At 38.1% G+C, this 21089-nt stretch overlaps 1 protein-coding gene across 1 annotated transcript in view; it reads right to left on the bottom strand.

Moving 5' to 3' along the window:
* The window catches only part of FMN2 (formin 2), a 389644-nt gene that overhangs the window by 89031 nt on the left and 279524 nt on the right, over positions 1 to 21089 (bottom strand). The window contains exon 14 of the mRNA XM_032137182.2: positions 20915 to 21007. Within this exon, the coding sequence (XP_031993073.2) occupies positions 20915 to 21007 (93 nt within the window). The remainder of the gene's footprint in view (positions 1 to 20914; positions 21008 to 21089) is intronic.

Raw genomic sequence — 21089 nt, 5'->3', positions numbered from 1 at the left:
CACAGATATGAAGGGCTGATTATATTAAAAAATACTAATCAATAAGAAAAAAGGGAAAGAAAAAAAAGAAGGAAAATAGATGAAACAAATAGCAGACAAATATAAAGATCATAAATTAAACTCAACCCTATCATTACTACATTAAATGTAAATGTTCTAAATGCCCCCAATTAAAAGCCAGAGATTGTTTGGCTGGATAAGAAAAATAAGACTCAACTGTATGCTCTCTAGGAAAAGAAATTCACTTAAAGTATAAATACACAATTATGTTTAAAGTAAAAGGATAAAAGGGTATATTATGTAAACACTAGCCATAATAAAGCCGAAGTAGCTGTATTAAAAATAGGCAAATCAGACCTCAGAAAAAGATATAGTACCAGGAAAAAAGGAGAATCAATAAATAATGATAAAGGGATCAATTCAAAAAGAAGATATAACAATTCTAACTATGTTTGTATCCAAAAACAGAACTTCAAAATACATAATGCAAAAACTAACAAAAATAAAATGAAAGAAAAATTCCCCAACTGACAAAACAGAAAGAAAAAATAGACAATCAAAAGTCGTAACTAGAGATTATTGCCTTCTTACTAACTGATAAATAAATTAGAAAGAAAATCAGTCAAGATATATATAACAACACTATCAAAGCAATGGATACATTTATACAAAACCCTGAAAACCTGACAGGTCACCCTTGCAGCTGGGGAATGAACTGCAGGAAATGGAGGCTGGAGACAGACATATCAACTGAGAAACTATTATGACAACGTGGATAAAAAGTAGAAAGCCATGTGAGAGATAATCTAGAGTTAAGAATGCCTCTGAAGTTTCATGCTGGGAAATGGATGGGAATAGTAAAGTTCAAAAAGGTAAATATTTCGTTTGATGGTTACAGCAACAAATATTCCTAAATGCATTGCTTTATTAATAAAAACACTTCCACAAATTTATGAGATCCATTAGGTATGCCTTCTAACCATCTTCTGTGTTGCAGCTATAACATCTCATTGCAGATATACCTGCTTTTATTGTGCTTTGCTTTACTGTGCTTTGTAGATATTAATTTTTGTTTTATTTTTATTTTTTATTTTTTACAAATTAAAGATCTGTGGCAACTGTAGTCAAATGACCGCTAGCACCATTTTTTTTTTTTTTTTTTGAGACGGAGTCTCGCTCTGTCACCCAGGCTGGAGTACAGTGGCGCAATCTCGGCTCACTGCAAGCTCCGTCTCCCGGGTTCACGCCATTCTCCTGCCTCAGCCTCTCCGAGTAGCTGGGACTACAGGCGCCCGCCACCACGCCCGGCCAATTTTTTTGTATTTTTTAGTAGAGACGGGGTTTCACCGTGGTCTCGATCTCCTGACCTCGTGATCCACCCGCCTCGGCCTCCCAAAGTCGTTGGCACCATTTTTACAACATCATGTGCTCACTTTGTGTCATATCACTTTGGAAATTCTCACCGTATTTCAAACTTTCCCATTATTATTTTGTCTGTTATGGTGACCTGTGATGTATTTATTAAAATTGTTTTGGGGCACCACAAACCATGCCCACATAAGACAGCAAACAATCAGTACATATTGTGTGTGTTCTCACTTCTCCATCAAAAGGCTGTTTATCATCTCTTTTCCTCTTCTCAGCCTCCGTATTCCCTGAGACACAACAGTGTCGAAATTAGGCCAATTAATAACCCTACAATATTGAAATTAGGCCAGTTAATAACCATACAATTAATAACCCTACAATTCATAACTATACAGTTCTCTAAGTGTTCAGGTGAAAAAAAGAGCTACATATGTCTCACTTTAAACCAAGAGTCAGAAATAATTAAGCTTAGTGAGTTAGGCATGTCCAAAGTGGAGAGAGAATGAAAGCTAGTTCTCTTGCATGAGACAGACAAGATGTTAATGCAAAGGAAAAGTTATTAAGGGAAATTTAAAGTGCTACTTCAGTGAAGAAATGAACGACAAGAAAGTAAAAACAACATTATTGCTGACGGAAAAATTTTTAGTGGTCCGATTAGATCATACTAGCCACAACATTCTCTTAAGCCAATGCCTCATCCAGAGCAAGGCCCTAGTTCTCTTCAATTGTATGAAGACTAAGAGAGGCGAGGAAGCTATAGAAGAAAAGTTCGAAGCCAATAGAGGTCAGTTCATGAAGTTTAAAGAAAGAAGCTGTCTCCATAACAGAAAAGTGCAAGGTGAAGTACCAAGTGCTGATGGAGAAGCTGCGGCAAGTTATCCAGAAGATCTAGATAAGATAATCGGCGAAGGTGGCTACACTACAACAGATTTTCAATGTAGATAAAACAAGAAGCAGATGCCATCTAGGAGTTTCACAGCTAGAGAGAAGTCAATGCCTGCTTCAAAACTTCAAAGGACAGGCTGAATTTCTTTGTAGGGGCTAATGCAGCTGGTGACTTTCAGTTGAAGTGAGTGCTGATTGATCATTTTAAAAAATCCTGCAGCCTATAAGAATTATGCTAAATCTACTATGCCTGTGCTCTATAAATGGAAGAACAAAGCCTGGATGACAGCACATCTGTTTACAGCATGGTTTATTGAGTGTTTTAGGCCCACTGCTGAGACCTACTACTCAGAAAAAAAGATTCTTTTCAAAATATTACAGCTCATTGACCATGAACCTGGTCACCCAAAAGCTCTGATGGAGATGTTTTTAATACAGGGAGATTCATTTTGTTTTCATGCCTGCTAATACAGCATATATTTAGATCAAGGGGTAATTTTAACTTTGAAGTCTTGCTATTTAAGAAATATATTTGGTAAGGTTATAGCTGCCATAGGTAGTGATTGATTCCTCTGGTGGATCCAAGCGAAATCAATTGAAAACCATCTAAAAGGATTCATCATTCTAGATGCCATTAAGAACATTCTTGACTCATCAGAAGGGTTCAAAATATAAACATTAACAGAAGTTTGGAAGAAGTGGATTCCAAACCTCACAGATGACTTGCAGGGGCTCAAGTCTTCAGCAGAGGAAAGAACTGCAGAAATGGTGGAAACAGCAAGAAAATTAGAAGTGGAGCCTGAGGATGTGACCAAATTGCAGCAAATTGCTCATGATAAAATTTGAACGGATGAGGAGTTGCTTCTGATGAATGACCAAAGGAAGTCATTTCTTGAGATGGAGTCTATTCCTGTTAAAGATGCTGTGAACATTGTTGAAATGACAAGAAAAGATTTAGAAAGTTAAATTTAGTTGATAAAGCAGCAGCAGGGTTTGAGAGGACTGATTCAAATTTTGAAAGAAGTTCTACTGTGGGTAAAATGCTATCAAATGGCATCTCACGCTACATAGAAATATTTAGTGAAAGAAGAATCAATTGATTCAGCAAACTTCATTTTTGCCTTATTTTCAGAAACTGCCACAGCTACCCCAATATTCAGCAACCACCACTCTGACCTGTCAGTGAGCAGCCGTCAACATGGACGCAAGACCCTCCACCAGAAAAAAGATCACAACTTGCTGAAGGCTAAGATGATTGTTAGCAATTATTTATTTATTTATTTATTTATTTATTTATTTGAGATGGAGTCTTGCTCTGTCACCCAGGCTGGAGTGCAGTGGCGACATCTCGGCTCACTGCAACCTCTGCCTGCTGGGTTCAAGAGATTCTCCTGCCTCAGCCTCCTGAGTAGCTGGGATTACAGGCGTGCGCCACCACGCCGGCTAATTTTTGAAATTTTAGTAGAGGCGAGGTTTCGCTATGTTGGTCTGGCTGGTCTTGTATTCCTGACCTCATGATTTGTCCGCCTCGGCCTCCCAGAGTACTGGGATTACAGGCATGAGCCACAGCGCACGGCCGATTGTTAGCATTTTTAAATAATATTTTTAAATTAAGGTACATACATAGTTTTTAAATGTATAATGCTACTGCATACTTAATAGAGTACAGTATAGCATAAATGTAACTGTTATATGCACTGGGAACCCCCAAAATGCATGTGACTTGCTTTATGGCTTTACTGTGGTGGTCTGGAACCAACACTGTAATATCTCCCAGGGATGCCTGTATACAAGCTTTCAAAACCGCCTTAAAAAAAAAAAAAGAAATTCTTCCTCCAAAAGTGATTTAGGTTTGGTTTTCCTTTAATATACAGTAAATCTCTACAGATTTTATACCTATTTCTTATATATAAACATAGCATATGTAATATATACAAAATATATAATATATTCCATTTATAAAAATATAAGCAGAAACTTTATGAAGAAAAAAATAAGAAATCATTGGAGGAAAAATATTTGCTACTACTCAATTCTTCCCTATCATATTTCAGAAATCACTAATTACTCATGCTACTCTTTCAAACCCAAGAATTCAGGTAAGACCTAAGATTTATCCTCAAAACACACTTCCATTAAGCCAGTATCAATCTGTCAGATTTGGCACATGAGATGAGACCATTTGCCATGTGAGTTAGATGACTTTTCTCGTAAGTTTTTGTTTGTTTTTTGAGATGGAGTCTCTCTCTGTTGCCCAGGCTAGAGTGCAATGGCGCGATCTCGGCTCACTGAAACCTCTGTCTCCCAGGTTCAAGCAATTCTTCTACCTCAGCCTCCCAAGTAGCTGGGATTACAGGTGCCTACCACCATGCCCAGCTAATTTTTGTATTTTTAATACAGACAGGGTTTCACCATGTTGGCCAGGCTGGTCTCAAACTCCTGACCTCAGGTGATCCACCTGCCTCGGCCTCCCAAAATGCTGGGATTACAGGCATGAGCCACCACGCCCAGCTGACCTTTCTTGTAAGTTAACATGGCTTAGCAGTGTTTCACTTAGATTTTATTCATGCACAACAGAGAGCGGTAATTACACCAAAGCCCTCCACTGTGTGACACATCTCTGCCTCATAAGTGTTGCTTATCTTCAGAGTAGACTTAGGAGACCACAGACAACCTACAACAAACACACTCAACTCTTATTTCCCTAATGATCCAAATGCCCAAGTAACATGTAGTTAGAACATATGTCAAGCAGAAAATTAATAAACTGGCAGATTTTAGACATTAACCAGAAAACATCATAATTTTAAACGGTGCAATTTAATATGTTATGACTATTTACTTCTGAATCAACACGTTGGTATTTCTTAGGTAGCTATACAAATGGACCCTTGGGTTTTATTATGCCAGAATTGCTTTAACAAAAAAGGTTTAAAATTTTAAAAGTGCTAGTCTTGAACTCAGTTTCTGGCTGAATTTTCTTCAAAAAAACTGGAAGATTCACGTCAGTCACTAAAGAATGTAATTGAGGTTCAGCTAGAAGAACGTAACCATTTGGTCAGGTTTATTCTTCATGGCAGAGCCTATCCAAGTACCCAGAACCTAAGGAAGGAAAGCTTAGACTTAACCATGAAAAAATATGCAATTAATTTTGTATTATCTAACATGAAAGGCAAATAAGGTATATTTTAAAAATACATTTTAGGTCAGGCGCAGTGGCTCACAACTGTAATCTCAACACTTTGGGAGGCCAAGGTGGGAGTATCACTTGAGGCCAGGAGTTCAAGACCAGCCTGGCCAATATGGTGAAACCTCGTCTCTACCAAAAAACAAAAACAAAAACAACAACAACAACAAAAAATTAGCTGGGCATGGTGGCATGTGCCTGTAATCCCAGCTACTCAGGAGGCTGAGGCAGGAGAATTGCTTGAACCCAGGAGGCGGAGGTTGCAGTGAGTCAAGATCCCGCAACTGTATTCCAGACTGGGCAATAGAGCAAGACTCCTTCTCCCAAAAATAAATAAATACACATTTTCGATATTTTACATAGTTTAAAATATATTAGCTCTATATTTTAAACATACATAAATTTTAATGAGTAGTCGCACACTTTAATAACTTATTATATTAACATTATTCAATCTTTTCCGGAAGACTGAAGGTTACTCTCAGCTTATTGGTGATTATAAGGTAACAGAATGGCAGTGATGAGGAAAAGTGAGACCTGTTAGGAAACGGTCAGCCTAAGGGAAAAAAGTGATCATTTGGAGCTGAGATAGGTTGATGCAATGGGATTAGAGTGGAGTGGACACATGTGAGTAAAGCCATAGGACTTAACAACGATGAGGTGAGAGAAGCAAGGACGGCGAGGGCAGGGGAGAAAAGGAGGCATCAAGAACAAGGCTAATACTGCTTTTGAGCCAGCAGCTCAACGTTTCGGGCTGTACAGTACCAAATGTGAATTGTGAGACATACATACATGTTTTTACCATAATCTTTTGCTTTTGAAAACAATGTTTTAGAAAAAAAGTGAGTAAGTAGAGAAATGAGCAAATAAGTTTGGGTGCATTTTTACAGTGAAATACTATGAAGTCATTAAGAAGAACGTACTAATGTAAAATTATTTAAATAAGTTTTAATTGAAAAAAAACAAGATAGACTTCTAATTTCAACAATACTATAGATATCAAAAAGTTTCAGAACAAAGAACACAAAAAAGCTGGGATAAAGTAATATTGAATGCATGGCTGAGTTGGATAGAAAATAATGAAAATTCTCTGAGGCCATAAAAACAAACAGGAGCAGGATTCCAAAGAGGTGTAAGCCAGCGCTTCCTCAGGGCATCACTAAACCCAGCAGCCAGCATTTCCTCAGGGCATCACTAAACCCAGCAGCCAGCGCTTCCTCAGGGCATCACGAAACCCAGCAGCCAACGCTTCCTCAGGGCATCACTAAACCCAGCAGCCAGCGCTTCCTCAGGGCATCACTAAAGCCAGCAGCCAGCGCTTCCTCAGGGCATCACTAAAGCCAGCAGCCAGCACTTCCTCAGGGCATCACTAACCCAGCAGCCAGCACTTCCTCAGGGCATCACTAACCCAGCAGCAACCTAGAACTTTAGTTTTAAAGGCCATATGGAAGATTTTGAACAGGCCTTGAATTGTCCTACATAACCACAGAGACATCTTAAAAGAAGAAATTGAAGAGAATCACCCCACTAAATTAGGCATTAAGGAAATGCATCCACCTCACCAGTGGCTCTGGGGGAAGGGGAAACTCTCTCACATAGGAATCCCTTACCCGTCACGGGCAACCACACTGCATTAGGCCCCAAATGCCCCGTGTCTGATCCTAACATGCAAGGCAAGGATTTATTTGAAAATAGTTTTGGTTGGTAGTGCCTCCTGATGATTAGCCAAAACAAACATATGGAAAAACAGAAAAACATAAAAGATGCTGAGGGAAAATTTAGATTAGAAACACAGAAACAAAAATTGGACCCAAGTAGAGCTGTCAATGCAACAAAGGAATAGAGAAATCAGAGGCTTCCAGGCGGCTGAAAGGAATTTACTTTGAACCCAGAATTTTATAATTAGCAAATCTATTGTTAAAAAACAGGCTTGATATAAAGATATGTTCACACAGACAAAAACAGAATTTACAATCTGGAGTTCACACCAAAGCAACTTTTCAAGGTGTACTTGAGAAAGAAGAAAAATAATCTTAGAAGGCGGAATAATATGAAGGAATAGTGAGCCAAGACAATGGTATTGGTTAAATGTAAACCAAAAATGAATACATAAAATAATAATTCTATATTTTAGGGGTAACAGACAATATAAAATGAAACAAAACACTGGAAAGGAATGGCATTCAAATGGTAAGATTAGCATTAAAACATGCTAAGAATTTGTTTAGAGGGAAGTAAAAACAGCAACTTTAGACTTTGCTAAATAATTATGTTAACAGAAAAATATTGCTTGATCTCACTTATATGTGAAATCTCAACTAAAAACAAAACCAAAAAACTTGCACACCTAGAAACAAAGAGTAGAAAAGGGCAGGAGGTGGAGAGAAGTGGGGAGATGGAGGTGAAAGGGTACAAAATCGCAGCTATGTAGCGTAAATATGTCCAAAGATCTATTCAGCAGTACACAGGGTGCACGTGCGTGCACACACGGTACCTATGTGAAATCATAAAATATGTTAATTTGACGAATCATTTTATTCTATGTGTATACATATATAAAACATTGTGTTGTACACTTTAAATATACGCAATAAAAAGAACTGTGTCGATACATCCAAGATAGGCACTAAAGGAATAAAGACAAAGAATATCACTTGAAAAGTAGTAGAGGGGAAAATTAAATGATATGAAAACCTCCAATCAATTTGTGTTAATTTGTTTACAAAGATGGCCAAAATATTTATCTGTACTCCTCTAATTATGCCGCTTTGTGAAATGACATTTCTAGTCTTTCTGTCTATATTATACTGAAGGTACAACACAGTGCAAAATGACCAGAAAAAAGGAAGAAAAAACTAGAAAGCAAATAAATACATACATACATAAAACTGTCATTATTCGCAGTGATACCACCAGAGAAATTTTTAAAATATCTCAAATTGTTAAATAAGAGGGTTTAACAAGTTTGTAAGATGTAAGCTATTTGAATTTTACATATATTCAAAATAGAGTAAATGCAGTTCACAAAATATAAACAAAAATGAGGTCTTTAGGAATATTTCTACAAAAACGTGGAAATCTTAATGAAATTTTAAACTTTTTGGGCAGATATTAAAGGAAACATAAATAAACGCTAGTCTGTACCATGTTCACGGATAGAAAGCCTTGATATCATAAAGATGTCAGTTCTACCCAGTCTGATCTATAGCCTATGTCATTGTGTCAGAATCCTAACAGTTTTTTTTTTTTTTGGTGGAACTTAACAACTTAGTTCTTAAATTATATAGCAGAATAAACTACCAAGAGGAGGCATAAATCTAAAGAAGGTGGGAATCTAGACTTTTCACATTTCAAGACTTACTAGAAGTCTACAGTAAATAGGATAGTAACAGGTTTTGTTATAAGGACAAATAATGGAAATAGGCTAATGGAATAGTATAGAGAAAACCCAATAGTATAGAGAAAACCCATACATACATGGAAAGTTCCTACATGATAGAAATAGTACAGCATATTAGAGAGAAAATGGCTTATTCCTTACATGGCACTAAACAACTAAAACAGCATTATCCATTTGACATAAAATTAAATGTGATTCCTATTGCGGATCATAGATAAAAATGAATTTCAAATAGACTGAAGGATTAAATGTGAAAGCAAAACTATAAAATTTTCTTGGGAAAATAAAAGATATTACCTTTACAAACTTATAGAAGGGAAGGATTTCTTTTTTTTTTTTTTTTGAGACGGAGTCTCACTCTGTCGCCCAGGCTAGAGTGCAGTGGTGTGATCTCGGCTCACTGCAACCTCTGCCTCCCAGGTTCACGCCATTCTTCTGCCTCAGCCTCCTGAGTAGCTGGGACTATAGGAGCCTACCACCACGCCCGGCTTATTTTTTGTATTTTTAGTAGAGATGGGGTTTCACTGTGTTAGCCAGGATGGTCTCGATCTCCTGACCTTGTGATCTGCCCACCTCGGCCTCCCAAAGTGCTGGGATTACAGGCGTGAGCCACCGCACCCAGCTGGATTTCTTAAATAAGGCAAAAATTATACACCATCAAGAAAAAGGTTGATAGATATCACTACATAGAAATAAAGAACTTTTAAAAATCAATAGTCAGCAAAAGAAAAATTAAAAGACAAGCTCCAAAGTGGGAGCAGGCCTTGGGAAAATTTATCTGACCACATTTTAATGTCCTAAATATACTAAGATGTCCTAATAACTCAATAAGTAAAAGACAAGTCATTAAAAAACAGCCAAAAGACTCACAAAGGCATTACAGAGAAAAGGAAACAACTATAAATGTGTGAAAACACGATTTCTAAAAAAAATCAGGAAAATGCAAGTGAAAACCTCAATGAAACACCACTTTAAAGAGTCAACTGGGTCAAAAACAACTAAAAAAAAAAAATCAAAGAACTCAGTCCTGGTAAAGATTTAACACAATTGGAACTCTGCTGATAGAAGTGCAGATGAGAACTAATCATTTTTAAAAACACTTTGGCTTTACCTCCGAGGCTGAAGATTCACGTGTCCCACACCTCAGCAAACCTCCTAGCTTTGGAACACAAAAAGGGAGTATGGATGTGGATCAGGAATTGTGAACACAAATGTTCATATAAGTATTGTCCATAATCAATAAAAAAGGAATAGAGGGCCGGGCGTGGTGGCTCAAGCCTGTAATCCCACCACTTTGGGAGGTCGAGGCGGGCAGATCCCCCGAGGTGGGGAGTTTGAGACCAGTCTGACCAACGTGGAGAAACCCCCTCTCTACTAAAAATACAAAATTAGCCAGGTGTGGTGGCTCATGCCTGTAATCCCAGCTACTTGGAAGGCTGAACTTGGAAGGCTGAGGCAGAAGAATCGCTTTAAACAGGGAGGCGGAGGTTGCGGTGAGCCGAGATCGTGCCATTGTACTCCAACCTGGGCAACAAAAGCGAAACTCCACCTCAAATAAAAAAAAAGGGGGGGGATAGAATAGAACAGACAATCTGTGCTATTATAGTCCTACAATAGAATAAAAATTAATGAAATAGAACCACATGCAAAAACATGAAAGAATTTCAAAAGCCATGTTCAGTGGAGAAAAAACTAAGTTGCAGCAGGCTATGCTTATATTTCCAGTCACACAAAGGTCCTGAAATTGTAAACAATACGTTGGTTATGATTTGCATGTTTGGCAAAACTATAAAGAATAAACATCGGAATGATAAATAGAAAATTCAGGATAGTGGTTGTCTCTGAAGGGGACACAGGTATAAGACTGGGGAAAGATAAATGGAAGAGCTGAAGGACCGATATTGATCATGTTCTATTCCGTGAGCTGGGTGTATATGGATATTGGGATAAATCTTTATACCTCATTTAGGTTATAAGATATGCATATAGATCTATATTGTAACCTTATTTTTGTTATATAAATTAGCATGTTTCCAGCTGAGGTTTTGCAAGGTAACACTCCGCCTTCTTGTTTCAGCTCTTACCCTGTGAAAAGTGTCCTTGTCACCATCTATTTTGTGCCACATTTTCCACATGTTTGTGGGATTTTTGGTAATTTCACTGTTTTAAATGGCCCCTAAGCAGAGTGCTCAATTGTTAGCTAGTATTCCTATGTGCAAGATGGCTGTGATGTACCTTATGGAGAAAATATATGTGTTAAGTAAAGTTCATTAAGGCATGAGTAACAGTGTTGCTAGCCATGAGTTCAACATTAATGAACAATATATATTATTAGATAAAGTGTCATTAAACATAAACACACATAAGACAAAGTTATGCGTGAATTAGTTGACAAGAATATGACCACAGGCTTGCAGGCACATAAACTTGTATTTCCCCATAGGAGCAATGGTTCTATATTTACTAATTCAGTGTTCACAGTGACTCTATAAAACCTAACTATAGAAAATGAGAAGAATTGGCTGTCTCATATAAATAGTGTAAGAATTATAAAATGTTATATTTTTGTGTTCAACATAAAATGAATATAGTACAAGATTTTATGTTGTATGTATGTGTGTATCTAAAACATATACACATGCATATATGTTATCTCTATATAGAAAATATAAAACAAAGAAATATAAAATATTTCATAATGGAAATGAAACGGCAAAAGGCAGAAAGACATATAGAGCATGTAACCACTAGTAAAAACTATATAAATACAAATGTGTGTGTGTGTATATGTATGTATGTGTGTATATATATACACACACACATATGTATCTATATATATGCACATGTATGTATGTATATGTGTATATATATATATGAACATACATGCTTATCCATGCAAATTATCTCTAGAAGGCTAGAAATGAAATATAACATTGGTTAAAGTAGAGAACAGTAATAGTGAGAAGACTTACATTCCATTATAGTCCTATATTTTATAATAGATACATGCATTATTTAAATATTCCCATCACTCATTCATAGAGAAACGAAGAATGAGGCCAAGCTTTCTGTCTTAGACAATCACATGGGTGGTAGCACTACTTACAGTGTTAGAGAACACAAGCGGGGCAGAAGAACTGAGATGCTTGTGTTGAATTGACAGTCATTCCTTCATTCATTCATCTGTGAAGTAAATCTTTATTGGAAATCTGTGACATACTAGGTGCTGAAGACACAGCATGGAACACATTATGGAGATATTTAGTGTGAGGTGCCAGTGGGAGCATCCGACTAAAAATATGCAGGAGGCGGTGGTTAGGGACTCCCATATGGAATCGATTCCCTGTCACTCCTCAGAGGCTCTTTGATCAAGTCTCATCTATGGTTGTAGAATGAATGATTATGGCTGCTGGAAATCTAACCCTCAGAGAGAAGTGGTGATATAAACTATTTTTGTTTCCAGAAGAATCACTTCAAATTCATGCTTCTCAAATGTTAAGAGTGGCAAGAAAGGTACCTTTAAAATGGAATCATCATTTGTCACTACAATAGGGGAAAGAGATTTGTCTGGTTCACGGTGTCTGCATGAATGTTGCACTAATACAAAAGAGTATTCATTTTGCAGTCCAGTTATTGGTGATTTTTGAGTTTAATTGATTATCTTACATGGGATTTCATCTGTATTTATGGTTTCTACCACCTGACACCACAAAACTGCCCTATCTGGGTCTCTTACTAAATTACAATGATTTTTAAATTAAAATACTGCTCCAGTCTCCTTTAAGAGATCTTGGTTCCAGCCTGCCTTTGCCATCTATTGTATTTCAGTCAAGCAATGAGCCCTCTGAGAATTTGTTTCCTCATCGTAAAATGAGGATAATAATGGCTGCTCAGACTGACCTAAAGAGTCGTGAAAGTAAAATGGCCTGGAGTATAAATGGCTTTGCTTCATTCTCCAGCACAGCAGAAATAGTATTAAGGCTTAATAATTGTTATCCTACGACCTTTTCTTCCCCACTAGTGCACGAGAAATTTACTGAGTCCCCCACTTTCCCCTAAAGCACAATTAACTACACAAAGTGACAGAGGCAGGGGAGTCTTCCAGGCTTGCTCCTGCCTCCTGGGCCAGAATGACCAGCATGGGGACACCTGAGCCATCAAGCAGGAGGCAGGCTGGGGGGCAGAGGGGACAAAGGGGTGGGGGACAAGGTAGTACAAGGGCAGAGGCTTCTGGCTGAAAGTTCTGAACCCCCAGTATAAAGGGAGAGGAGAAAAAGAGCTGGGGACATGTACAGCTGGCAGGACGCTGAGAGCTTCACAGGCAGGTGGGGGAGGATGTACAGAATGAAAAGAGGGTAAAACCAGCCCTTAGGATGCAGCCTCTGTCCTGGGTCTCAGGGAAGGTTTGCACAGGCACACACACATGCACACGAGACAAGATGCTCCTGCTGCAAGGGGCAGGGTCCCAGAGACTTGCCCTCATTCAAGCTAAAACTGGGAGGGGCCAAGCAACGGCTTGGACCAAGTCCCATGATTTACCAGCAGGGCAAATGTTTTGGTTTTTCTCTCCAAAACGGAAATTTAAAAATCTACAGAAAATCACACCAAATTCATTAAAATTTAAAAATCTGCAACAAATCACACCAAATTCATAATGGTAAAAAGCGGTTTGCTTAAAAGACAATTATGCTTCTTTTTCAACATTCAATGGTCAGTGAAGGAAGATTACACCAAAAAATCAAACATACCTGTTTCCATTACTGGAAACAGTGTCTTTACCATATTTTCAGAAAAACACAGAAGCACAACATGAAACGTGCTCACCCTGCATAGAGAATATTCCTTTCTGAGAAAGATCCTCTCTTCTACTAGGCTTTTCAGTCTTTGGCACAGTTAACAGCCACTGCTGTCACCATCTCTTTGTTCTCAAGTATAGCGTTACCAGTACTAGAGACTGTATATTTAAGAGCTGAGGTTTCAACATTCTTTTAATTATAAGCATGTGATTACAGATTTATGCATTTTCATTTTGGTTCTAGTCCCCTAGTTCAGCCACAATTTACTATGCTTAGTTTAAAGACATGTTTGGGAAAAGCGGGGAGGGGGGTAGAAGTATGAAGAGCAAGGTCAGTGAAAAATCCCATTAGCTCTTTTTGATTTATAAAATCACGGTAGGGACTTTATGTAAAAGCATGGAGAGAACCCCCACTCCTTTTTTTTTTTTTAATTGTCATTCATCCAAAAAACAGTTGAGCTTAAGTTTTAAAATATACACTTATCAAAATGTACCATATGACTAAGAGAGCACTGAAGGCCAACAAAGGAGAACCAGGCTTGTATTTCTCTCCCAGTGACTTCAGCATGAGCAGATCCATATATAAAGGTCATCCATTCCATCTAAGATTCTTTATAATTCAGCGATAATATGTTTTTTGTGTGTGTACTTTGTCCAAAATACAAATTAGATTCAAAAATAGACAGAAAAAAGGAAGGAGTGTACTGAGTTCTGAGAGATATATTAGGAAAACATGAGTCCCCAGTAATCACATTTATCTCATCTTTCTATATCCCACATTTTCTGCTATTAAAAAAATAGAACACCAAACTGCAAATAAATGCTGAATGATCATCTGGAGATTAAGAATTAGTTGTCTTCATCTCACATGCACAAAAACAAAACCATCACATATGTTGGTTTTGTGACAGAAAAATCCTATGTCATACATGGTTTCTTGTCACATATGTGACAGAAAATAGAGATAAGCTAAGTTATCGTAACTCTGATCAAAGAGTTCAGTCCAACACGTATGCATCAGTTATAGTTGTCCCGCAATAAGAGCTGTGCCATTCTAGTTCTTCGCTTCTATGTGAAAAGCTCAGAAAATCAGCATCTGCTCATGCCAATCCAAGAAACACGTTCCGTCCACTGACCTCCACCTTCATATCCACAAGCCTAGATGTTGTTCAGTCCTCGTTTACTCAGTCCATTTGAACATGTGCTGCTATGAGTACTTGCATTCGCTCTTTTCTGAAACTCTTCCCAATTCTGGCTTCCATAACAAAAGCATCTGTCGATTTTCTTCCTATCTACCTGACTACTAACACCTGGTTTTCCTCTGTCCATCCTAAAAATGCTATTCTCCTCCAGAATACTATCCCTGGATCTATTTTTTCTTATCTTCCTAGGTGACCACATCCATGCAAGAATTACCTTACTTACAATGTCCAATCCTCAATCTCAGATCTCTATGCCAAGTCCAGCTCATATACCCACCTGTCCACTGGGCATGCCCACTTGCGTGTTTACATATGGGTAACCATGCCAACCATTCAAATCTTTCCCTCTATGCATATTCTCTATCTCAGTGATTAGTACCCCCACTCACCCAGATACTCAAACCTAAAATCTAGACACCTATCCATCATCTCCTCGTCCATTTGGTTCTGTCTTATTATTATCCCTCGCAGCTATTCTGTCTTCAGTACCATCGCTGCTATTCTCTCTTCAGCACCATCCCCACTTCCTTAGTCCAAGGCCTTCTCATTTCTTTACCAGCGTACCATAACGATCTTATAAGTGGTCTCCTGCTTCCAAGTCCGACCTGCCTCCGCTGATCCCTTGATCATTGGGAAACTGTTGCTCCCCAAGAGCAACTTCTGCTCCCCAAGACTTCTGGAAGAAGCCAAAGTCCCGCAGCCAGGAATACATGTTCAGCCTCATCACACGCTACTCCCTCCCACAACGCAACTACCAATTTGCTTGTGTCCATTTCTTCGTGTAGTGATTTTTTCCTTTAGTTTAAACTCTCTCATATATATATATTTTTTTTTATTATACTTTAAGTTCTAGGGTACATGTGCACAACGTGCAGGTTTGTTACATATGTATACATGTGCCATGTTGGTGTGCTGCACCCATTAACTTGTCATTTACATAAGGTCTATCTCCTAATGCTATCCCTCCCCCCACCCCACAACAGGCCCCAGTGTGTGATGTTCCCCTTCTTGTGTCCAAATGTTCTCATTGTTCAAGTCCCACCTATGAGTGAGAACATGCAGTGTTTGGTTTTTTGTCCTTGCAATAGTTTGCTGAGAATGATGGTTTCCAGCTTCATCCATGTCCCTACAAAGAACATGAACTCATCCTTTTTTATGGCTGCACAGTATTCCATGGTGTATATGCGCCACATTTTCTTAATCCAGTCTATCATTGTTGGACAGTTGGGTTGGTTCCAAGTCTTTGCTATTGTGAATAGTCCCGCAATAAACATACGTAAACTCTCTCACCCCCCAATCATTCCTCTAATAATCAAGTATTGACAGTCACTAAAAAGACTTGTCCTCTCCACAGATATATACTTAGCACCCTTCTTATGGTTTCACGCTCTGTAAGATAGAGTATGTCGGAGTGCTGTCGAAGGAGTCAAGCCCAGAAGGAAAACATGCAACTGAAGTCGAGAGAGAAGGGGAGGTAACTCTGGGAGTGGATTCCTGGATAAAAATAGAAGTATCAGGTCCAGAGCATGTGGGTAAGGATCCGCCTGTAATGAGAGCAGGGCTTTCCTTCTCTTGTAGTAAAGATGCACAGAAAGTACGGATTCAGATGCTGTTGGTTTGCAGATGTGATGGTGGGTAAGTGTGGGAGCTTCTGTATAATCATGTAACTGTTTCTCATCGAGGTATAAGGTGAGGTTATCATTAGAGTCATCGGTAAATGGAACAGGAAGATTGCGAAGGTTTGAGAAGGGATGATATAAACAAATCTCAGAAATAGAGAAAGCTAACTTTGCAAGGGAAATCTAGTAACATTGTTGAGAAAAAAAAAGAGTTCTGTCAGTGGGTTTATGAATTTAAAGTGATGCTAGTCAGTGTTCTTGTAAGGACCTTCCTGCATACAAAAATGATCAGCTGCTCAATACTGTGGTGCAAATATGGAGAAAGCAAAGAGATGAGCTTAACAAGAGTTGCTGGACCTATGCCTGGTGAGCAAGACAGCTTATACTATACTGCGCATTGTTCTAGGTACAGGGGTACAGCAAGAAGCAAAGCAAAACTGCCTTGTTAATGAAGTTTATAGTATTGAGGGACAAATAAACGATGCAGTTGCAGACAGTGATAAGTGTTATGAAGAACATAAAGCCTGGTGGCGGTCAGAACAATTTTTGAGTGAGTATATTCTCTATTCTCCCAAGGAGGGTACATATCTAGCATCTTTACAAACAATGAATGCCTTACAACAGTAGGGCTAAATTCTCTAAATCTGCCTATTTTAGGGCAGAGGTGAGAGATCTTCCCAGTGAGGAGGTGTTTACATATAGACCATGAAATCTTGGCTTCAGTAGAACTAGGAAGATAGGGAGGGAACATTGAATGAGTTGCCAGGCTAGATGAATTCCGTAAGACTCTTAGAGTATGGAGCACAGACCACACGATAGCTGAATTACAGGAATAAGAGATGTTTCTATTATACAGAGGGAGCTAATGCAATAAAGACATTTGGGCAGTATTGGGCATAGCTTCTTGAATGGTTCAAGAGATTTTAGATTTTGAGGATGAGGCACATTAAAAAAGACTTTGCTTGTATATACAAAAATATATTCGTACCCATATAAATGAATCTAAGCACAGAGGCTGATGTAAGAATACTATTATTGATGAAAGCCTAATTATAAGCAAAGATTTGGCATTTATTTGTGCTAAGATGGCATTTTCTTTAGTTTATAGTTTTAATTTTAGAATCATGTCCTGATAAACTAGAAGAAACATGGGGGCAAAGGAATTGGCTATATTCTTAAAAATTAACCTTTATTTTAAATTTTTGAGACAGAGTCTTGCTCTTTTGCCCAGGCTGGAGTGCAGTGGCACAATATCGGCTCACTGCAACCTCTGCCTCCCGGGTTCAAGTGATTCTCATGCCTCAGTCTCCTGAGTAGCTGGGATTACAGGTGTGCACCACCACACCTGGCTAACTTTTGTATTTTTGGTAGAGATGGGGTTTCAGGCTGGTCTCGAACTCCTGGCCTCATGTGATCCACACACCTCAGCCTCCCAATGTGCTGGGATTATGGGTGTGAGCCACTGGGCCTGGCCTTAAAAATGTATTTTAAGGGAAATAATATGGCTAGGCTTTGTGTCCCCACCCAAATCTCATCTTGAACTATAATCCCCATAATCCATGTGTCATGGGAGAGATGAGGTGGAGGTAACCGAATCATGGAGGCCGTTTCCCTGTGCCGTTCTTATGATAGAGAGCGAGTTCTCACGAGATCTAATGGTTTCATAAGGGGCTCTTCCCCCTTCCCTCAGCACTTCTCCTGCTGAAAAGAAGATGCCTGCTGTAAAGAAGCTGCTGCTTCCCTCAGCACCTCTCCTCCTGTAAAGAAGATGCCTTGTTTCCCCTTTGCCTTCGCCATGATTGTAAGTTTCCTGAGGCCTCCCAAGACATGTTGAAGTGTGAGTCAATTAAACATCTTTTCTTTATAAATTACCCGGTCTCAGGCAGTTCTTTATAGCAGTATGAAAATGGACTAGAACGGGAAACATATTTGGAACTCCATTGTTTCCCTACCTGTTCTTGAAAACAGCTTTGAGAGTGACTATGTTTAAAGTGAGACTTTTATTCTTTCATATTGTTGACACACTTGATCTACACACATTTGATGTACATAGGTTTTTTTCAAAAAATTTTCTGTTGTTGTTTATGTTGTTGTTATCACCTGTCTTCCAGGTAATGCAGAATGTAAGGTCCATTAAGACACATACATTTTCTTATTCACTGCTGTAAATCATACCTAACAGAATAGCTGGGCATACTGAAAGCATTAAAACAATTTTTAAATGAACAAAGAAACAGAAAACTTGAACAGACGCAGAAAAGAAATAAAAAGGCAACTGAAAGTGGTGGAAGAGGTGCCATGAAGACTCATCTTGTTTAACTTAATGGCAAAAAGGTGAAGCATTTCCTACTTCTAAGAATGCAGTATACAGCTTAGTATCCTTACCACATTGTTTTCATTTAACATGGAGAAGTATAAAAAAAAAAAGTAAATATCTGAGTTTCATAATAAGGAGGTTAAAAAATCTTCCTGGCTGGGCACGGTGGCCCATGCCTGTAATCCCAGCACTTTGGGAGGCCGAGGCGGGCAGATCACAAGGTCAGGAGTTCAAGACCAGCCTGGCCAACAGAGTGAAAACCCGTCTCTACTAAAAATACAAAAAATTAGCCAGGCATGGTGGCGGGTGCCTGTAATTGCAGCTACTCAGGAGGCTGAGGCAGGAGAATCACTTGAACCTGGGAGGTGGAGGTTGCAGCCAGCTGAGATCACACCACTGGACATCAGCCCGGCAACAGTGCGAGACTCCGTCTCAAAACAAAAAACAAAAAAACAAAAAAACCTGTAAGGTTGTTAAAATCCGAAGAGATACTTACTTACACAGTTAGTATGACTGGGCAATCCCGTCTTTCCTACCAGGAACTACTAGACAAATCCTAAACACCTCTAACTGCCTTTCAAATCATTATAAATGACTATCAGAGATATCATATTTGGCTGATCATCTGTGTTTTGAAAGCACAATGCCTAAATTCCAAAAGTGTTGCAAACTATAATTTCACTATTCAGTATGGAAAACACTAGTCTCAATGCCTGGTCTATAAATTGCGGATTCAAAATATTATATAATAAATCACATATAATGTGACCAAGAATAAGAGTGACACTTGTTTACATTTTGGATGTGAAATCCAGCAAATTGCTTGACTGCTTCTTTGAATAAATCCTGGGATTAAGGATTTCTTTCTTCTTATGAGACAAAAGTGAATATTCTATGCTTTTACCTATATTATTTCCTGTTACATTTTTTAAAAATGTGCTACATATTCTTGATTCCACAACCCCACTAGATGGAAAAAGCACGATTCACTTTTATTCACTACTAAGAGTGGGATGAGTTTACAATGTTCTGTAATATTTACTACAGGACTAATGATTTCGGTTAAGAATCAATGAGTAGATTTTCCACTCTAAGTTACGAAGACCTCAGAATTTGAAAATGACATTCACCATGATTTATGAGTTTCACCAGAGTTCTGTTTCAATCTTCACAATTATCTTAAATGATTCAATAGTATTTTCCCATCTTAAAAAAGTTGTGCCTAACATTTAATCAAATTGTAGTATGACTAATTCATTGTTAAATCATCATTAATGACACTTGAACAACCTACAACAAAATAAAGTATGGAGCCAATCTTCAGAGTGTTCTTGGCCTCAGTCTCAAGCCATGTCAGCCTCTAGGAGAATTCCTGAAACAGTAAGAACTTTCCCAGAGCATGGCATGATACAAATCTGATCTTCAGAAGAGATGGAACATTCCAAAGTTGAAATATTTTGAGTAGTAAATGCTTTGATATAAGTTTCAGTGACTTCAAACATCAAGACTTTTAATAGATGTTTTTCCTCTTAAATTTTTTTGTTATTTTTTATCTTCTAAAATTTTCCATCCCGCCTATCTCCTAGAAATGCAGGAAGAGTCCATGAGATAATATTTATAACGTTTTTAAGCTCCCTGGAAGAAAGGTGTTGAATATCCAGAGGTACTGGTGTATCCCATTAAAAAACAGCAAATAATGCTCTGAAGATCCGAACAACATCAATATAGTTTGTTCTCTGGGTACAATGTTTTGACAAGCCAAATAAATACCAGCTTGAAATGAGGTCATCAGTACAATTAAAATGTAAAATAATACCATCTAATTTTCTATCACAAAAAGCACAGAATTGTTAGTGTCTTTACAAAGATGCGCTATTTTAACTAATATCTAGTGTATTTACTGTCACGCAAGCAAACAAACATTAATAATGTGCATTATCCACAAAATAGCATGTTTATCAAATTGCTAGCCTCTTACAACTCTGTGACTCATAATTCAACTTAATCTGCTTTTCTGTAATGTCAAAATAAGCCCTTTTAAAGCAATATGTATTTTTTAAACAATGCCTTGTACTTTTTTTTTTTTTTTTTTTTTTTTGCTGAAAGAGGAGAAAAACATAACACATCTCTTTGGAATTTACCTTGAATAATAAATTGTTCCATGTTTTCTTTGAAAGGCTGCATATGCTCTTTTGAGGAGACCTGGTATACTTTCCCCGCTTCAACTTCACAGGCTGAAATTAGACAGAACATTATTTAGAGTGTCACACTGTTAGTGGAGCATTAAGGCCATTTTGAAAACATCTTAGCTAATGT

Source organism: Hylobates moloch, unplaced genomic scaffold, assembly GCF_009828535.3.
Source record: "Hylobates moloch isolate HMO894 unplaced genomic scaffold, HMol_V3 SCAFFOLD_18, whole genome shotgun sequence".
NCBI lineage: Eukaryota > Metazoa > Chordata > Mammalia > Primates > Hylobatidae > Hylobates > Hylobates moloch.
The sequence above is the reverse complement of the archived record's forward strand: the minus strand, read 5'-3'. Positions and strand labels throughout refer to the sequence as shown.